Genomic DNA, 6,102 nt, shown 5'->3' with positions numbered 1-6,102 from the left:
ATATATATATTTACATATGCACATCTATAAAACGTTGAACTGTTTTATGTATAATAGTGTTTTTTTTTTTTGTAAGTAAGCATACATACAACCTCTGACCTATTCGGTATAATATCCAATGGTTCAAAATAAGAAAAACCCCGAAACATAAGCATCGCCCATTAGCAAGAAGAAAATTTAAATGCTAACATTGCCAGTACTTTCATTCATTCTTTTAACAGCACCAGTAACACTGCCACTTGATCCAAGTCAATGTTAGTTTTCTGCCAACATTGAGTATCTGCATCTGAACAAGTCGATGCCGTCAGCGCATCAGACGGTTTTGTCAAGGTTTATGTATAGAAAAGATTCGCATAGCGTAGATTCCTTGTTCAGTTTTCTCCAATTTTCGAACGCCATTAGTTGGCGTCCTCTTGATTCACTTCGGAAATTCTCACTCCCAGTAACATACGCACAAGGAGGGATTACCAGTTTCATGGTTTTCCATGCCACAATCGATCTGTTATGTACCAAGTCCGGTAATCGCTGCGATTTGACGCTACTATACTTTTTTGGGGAGTGCCGTGAAGGACCGACGTTATGCGAGCAAGCCAGTAACTATTCAGGCTCTTAAGCCTAAGGTAGACCCACAAACCTTTACCGAGGTCTTGGAAAACTGGGCTAACAGAATGCGCAAAGGCAAGCCAGCCGAGGCAACCGCATTGACAAAATCATACTCCAGTATTCCATGAAGCGAATAAGCCCAAAGAATACCGAAATAATTTTTTTTAATTCTTAAAAAACCTCCACATGGACCACCATGTATATGTAATAGCGCTATTTCGCTTCACTCATTTCCATCGAAGTCTAGCATCTCCTTTTATCGCTTGTTACTGCCAATATGCAACTCAAGTCAGTCTCTTTTTATTTGTGTCATTTTCATTTTTCTACGGTTTGTGTTTACTTTGCAATTCGTTTTTGCGTATATATATATGCCTACATGTTTACACTTTTCGGCAATGGCACGACATAATTAGTATATGAGCTCCATTTCGAATTCTTTACCTTTATATTTAGTTGTGGAAGATTATTAGTTTGTATGATTCCATGTTTTTCAGTAGGCTATTGAAGTATGCTTTGTGTTTTGTCTATGTTTTCGAGTTGATTTGTGTAACAGGATTTCGTGTGTGCCAAAATTTTTAATAAACTTGATTGATTTTGTAAAATGGTCCGGAAAATATTTTTCAAAATTTCGTTTATGTTTTGTTTGCAAATTCTTATCTATCTTTACACATATGCACTATAAGGTATTTGCTACGAATTGTCGTTATATGATTATTTATGTTTATTTTGCTCCTGCTTTCCTAATTCTTTCCATTGGATGCAATATGTCTTTGTTTTTTCTAACATGCTGTTTTAATTATTGTTTATCTACGCATATGTTTCATTAGGTTAGATTATTTTTAGCTTAAACTTAGTTTTAGGTTTTGGTATAGCGTCATCGTTTGCATATTCCTCCTTTTCAGATGCATTCAGTGTTGGTGACAATGTTTGCACTGATTTTCCTTTTCGCTGTTGCTGACAGTGTTCGGCTGCGTTTAACGAGGCCGTGTGCCCTTATAGTTGGGATTCGGATGACGCCCTTGGGTATGTCGCGGCGCAGCTAAAAATATTGCTATTGTTTAATTGCTCTTTTTTTAAGTTAAAGTTTTTTTTTTACCTGGTATCATCATATTGACTGTGGGATACATGCCAGCGACGGGCGCCATAGCCGGCCGCAGCTCCGTTGAGGGTGAACGCCGACTGTTCGGTAGAGCGACTGAGGGCTAAAAGTAAACCAACAAATAAGGTGTTATATATGTACATATGTATTTGTATGAGAATGAAACGAACAAAATATAAGCAGAAAATATGTTGATATCATGAAAGAAAATGTTCACTTCGCCAACATAAGCCTCATCTTCGTACAAAAGTTGTGCTTATGCCGGAAATTTGAGTGGCAAAACCCAAGGTTCTTGTGTCTCATAGCCCAGTCACAAAAGCCAATATAAAATATATCTGCCGCGCAAGCCGCTTATATATGCATACATATATTTTCTCGTGATTCCTGGGTGGAACATAAACCACTTACGTGTGCAAAATACGTTTGACCGTATTTGATGTATACTCCCGATGCACTCGGCTGGTAAGCGCTCAACAGCGGTTGATGGTGCGCCACTGTTGCTGCTACAGCGGCAGCTGCCGCATTTGCTACTTCCGCTGCTGCTGCACCTCCTAGTACCGCGGCTGTGGTAGCCTGTTGTGTGCCTGCAAGACCGGCTGCCGTGCCGCCAGCAGCAGCGGCGGCCGCCACCATACCACCATGTTGCAGTTGTGGTGGAATGTGTGCGCCTCGTGCCGGTGTAATGTATAATGATGTGCCAGATGCTGTCGCAACCGCTTGATGATCACCTCCACCGACCATACTGCTGCCAGGTATGCCGATGCCAGTGTTGACATAGCCACCCGTGAGAGTGGTGGCATAGCAATTCGGCGTGTTGGCACCACCTCCGCCACTCGATCCGACTATACTGTTCGGTGATGTATTGCTGCTATTGTCGTTGCTGCTGGAGTTACCAGTGCCTGGAGAATTGCGTTGTGATGCGCTACGCCGAAATTCATAAGCGATACCGAAACTGCCTTTGAGCCGGAAGGAAGCCGCTCCTGCATTCAAACGAATTGGCGGCTTGGCATCTGGTGACGAGTTGCTGTGCTGTACATGGTAGACGCTATTATTATTGCTGTTTACAGCAGACACGGTTGGACCGCTACCGTAGCTGGGTGGGCCACTAAGAAGTGGCGTCTGGGGTTTGTCGCCACCACCACGCTTATTCATACCATGTGGGCGTGACCCCTGATAGCCGCTACTACTGTTATTGCTACCGTTGTTGGGAGAGGAGCGCGTATCGTTGTTGCCACCCAGTAGAGGCGGTTTTCCATTCGAAGTTCCGTTATAGGACGTAGAGTTCTGACGATTCAGCGAGTTGCTTGGATACGCTGGCGGTTTCTTACAGCCACCAGCATTTGTATTGTTGCGCTTATCGTGTTGGACATAAGAGCTGCTACGAGGGCTGTTCATAAGCGTTGTGCCACCGTCAGATCCGCCGCTTACAGTGTAATATTGCGGGGTAGAGCTGCCACTGTAGCCACCACTATTGCTACCACCATTCGAGTTGATGATGGGCGGTGTGGAGAAGAGTGGTGGATTACGCAATACTGCTTGAGTAGGTACAGAGTGTGGCGTACTGGGCGCCGATTGTGAAGCGCTACCACCACCACTGTATGCGGGCGTTACATTATTCGAACTATTTGCACCGGTTGGTGTTGCATGCGAGATGGCCGTGAGTGTGCTGGGGTCCACAATAGGTATGGCAGCTGGTCCAGGCGTATGCACGGTGCTGCCATGTGTGGGATATGTGGCAGCTGTCATAGGCGGGTGATGAGCATATAATGGGGTGATCACAGCATTTGTTTGTTGTGCATGAGCCGCACCGCCAGCCAGGCCGGTAGCAGCTATTTGTGGTGCTGCCGGTGGTGGAGCGCCAGATGTGTGCACAGTGGGCGCCATGCCTGCTGCTGTTCCTGCGGCGGTGGCAGCAGTGGCGGGTGCATATGGAAAAATATTAGCATGAAGGAGCGCCGCATGTTGGGGGAGCGTATACATGGCGGTGGCTGGAGCGGCACCGCTGCCAACACTGAGATCTGTGGATGTGTTTACTGCTGCTGCTGCACTACCCGGTGTAGGTGCCAATGTGAGTGTGGGTACTGCGGGTCCCAATTGATATGTGGTAGTTGCACTGCCGTTACTTGGGATGGCTGCCGTAACCAGTTGATGGCCGCTATTCTGATGGCTGGCATAATGCGAGGAAGCCGGTCGTTTGACACGCCCCGTTCCAAAGTACGTTGTGCCGCTATGCGTTTGGTAGCTGTTTGTGGACGCAAATGCATTGCCAGCATGGTTTCCACTAGCATGAATGCCACCAACATTGGTAGCGCTGACCAAAGGCCCTACGTTGGTGTTCGACGACGGTCCAGCCGCCGGCGTAGCTGTAACAATGCCATTCGCGATATTGATACCGCTAGTAATGTGTGGTCCGGCCACAGGTTGGGCGGTTGCTGCTGTAGGTGGTTGTGGCTGTGTCGGTGCTGGTAAAAGCGGAGTTGCTGCAACGGCATTCGTGAGCGCTTGTTGTGGCACATAGTATGTCATCGGTTGGCTCCAGTAACCTGTGATAAAATACAAAGAAAATAAAAACAAAATATAGATAATTATATCTAATGAATCATTTTTTGTTGCATAAATTAATACAATATTTGTATGTATATATTCTTGTATGTATTACATATTGTATGATGATATTGAGCAAAGCGATTAAACTGCTGCGTGGGTCCCGTGTTACTCTGAGACAATAACGTTCCGGATATTATATTGACAGAAACATGTCTAAAATGTGAAGATACCCACATGCACTAACCAACTCTTTATATGCCCACAAAAACTCACTCATCTAGTACTCCTTCCCTTCTGGTCGCACCCTGATGAAACAGCCTGTTTCATTGGAACGTCACTGCACCAAGCAGGGGTTTGTAAACTGCTACAAAAATAACAAAAGCTGGTTGTTTCACAGGTCCAGGCGTTTTTTAGTCTTGCTTCCTGCAAAAGGCGCATAAATTCAAGGCAAAAACTCACTAAACACCGCGTTATTGTAATCCAAGAAATCACTTTATATTTTACCAAACTTAGCTAGTGAGCTACTATAACAAACACCAGCAAACACCGAACTTAACCTGCTCTCCCTATGGCCTCATCTCTTCTGCCCTTTACATTGAAATGGCAGAGCTTTGACTTTGGCGTCAGAACCAGTTTTAACCCTTTTGAGCAACTCTAGTAGTTCGTGGTTGATCGCAAGCAGTAACTTTGTGGCGGACGGTTTTTTGGTCAGCCATAACCAACAAGACAAATAAACTTGGCTAACTTTTACATCTGTGAAAAACTTAGAATATCGAATGGTTTATAATTGTAACACACATCTGTTGGTGACATGAATACCAACAGAAAGAAAAAAATTAAATATATTTGATCCGCGATATTTTAACAAACCTCCTATGTATTTTTTAACAGGCATATGAAATGAAATTTTAATTGGTCGAGAGAGATTTGGTGGCTTCTAAAACACTCAGGCTAAAAATCGTGGTCATATGCTGACCTCATGGGTTCTGTCCTGTAATAATACCGACCATCATCTCAAAGTCTTTCCTTCCAACAGGCGTATTATTATATGAGGGCGGTTCAATAAGTACCCGTGTTCGATGACAGAGGGCGTTCCTGAGGGAGGTTAGTGTTAGCATCGTGTGCTGCCATCTATCAAACGACGGCAAAACAAATTTCAGACTGGTTGGCTGTTAGTTTGGATTTGGCAGCTATTCGAATAAGACGTGTTTCGTGATTTTCACTAAGATGGAAAAAGAGCAGTATCGTTCGATAATTCGCTTTTTGTTTTTGGTTGGGAAAAATGCGAGGAGATAAAAGGAAAGTGGGATGCTGTCTATGGGGACGCTTCGCCATCTATGACCACATTTAGATAATAGTTCAACGAATTTAAACGTGGGCGAACATCCGTTTTTGATAAGGAGCAACCAAAGCCCGGCAGATGGAGTTACCGAGGAAATCATTCAAAAAGGTCCACGATGTTGTTGTTGTTGTAGCAGCATAAACATTCCCCATACATATATGGGGCCGGATATAACTCCGGGCCGTTCCGGTAACGTAGAACCGACTGTCGTGGTAACGAAAAGTTCACGTCATGATTCTCGCTGAAAGATGAACGAAAGTGCGCGAAGTAACAGAGTTGGCAATGGAAAAATTGTCAGCTCGATGGGTGCCGCAATTGCAAGTAACAACAAGCGGATGTGGCCGTTTACCTCGAAGCAGTGTTTGGAGCAATTTAAGCGAGATCCGAAGGAATTTTTGCGTCGAGTTGTCACTGTTGATGAAACCTAGATTCATCATTACACACCAGAAACTAAGCAACAATCAAAACAATGGATTTCTCCCGGTGAATCAGCTCCATAGAAAGCAAAGAC

The 6,102-nt window shown here is 44.4% G+C and overlaps 1 protein-coding gene across 7 annotated transcripts in view; it reads right to left on the bottom strand.

The window, feature by feature from the left end:
• Positions 1–414: 414 nt before the first annotated feature.
• The window catches only part of LOC129240183 (protein encore-like), an 85,265-nt gene continuing 79,577 nt past the window's right edge, over positions 415–6,102 (bottom strand). For all 7 annotated transcript variants that reach the window (XM_054875788.1, XM_054875792.1, XM_054875789.1 and 4 more), the window contains 3 exons: positions 2,111–4,245; positions 1,700–1,805; positions 415–1,642 (listed from right to left, as the gene is read on the bottom strand). In XM_054875788.1, the coding sequence (XP_054731763.1) occupies positions 1,578–1,642; positions 1,700–1,805; positions 2,111–4,245 (2,306 nt within the window). In that variant the 3' untranslated portion in view covers positions 415–1,577. The remainder of the gene's footprint in view (positions 1,643–1,699; positions 1,806–2,110; positions 4,246–6,102) is intronic.

Source organism: Anastrepha obliqua, chromosome 3 (genome assembly GCF_027943255.1).
Source record: "Anastrepha obliqua isolate idAnaObli1 chromosome 3, idAnaObli1_1.0, whole genome shotgun sequence".
Classification (NCBI taxonomy): domain Eukaryota; kingdom Metazoa; phylum Arthropoda; class Insecta; order Diptera; family Tephritidae; genus Anastrepha; species Anastrepha obliqua.
Note: the sequence above shows the minus strand (reverse complement) of the source record. Positions and strands in the feature narration are given on the sequence as shown.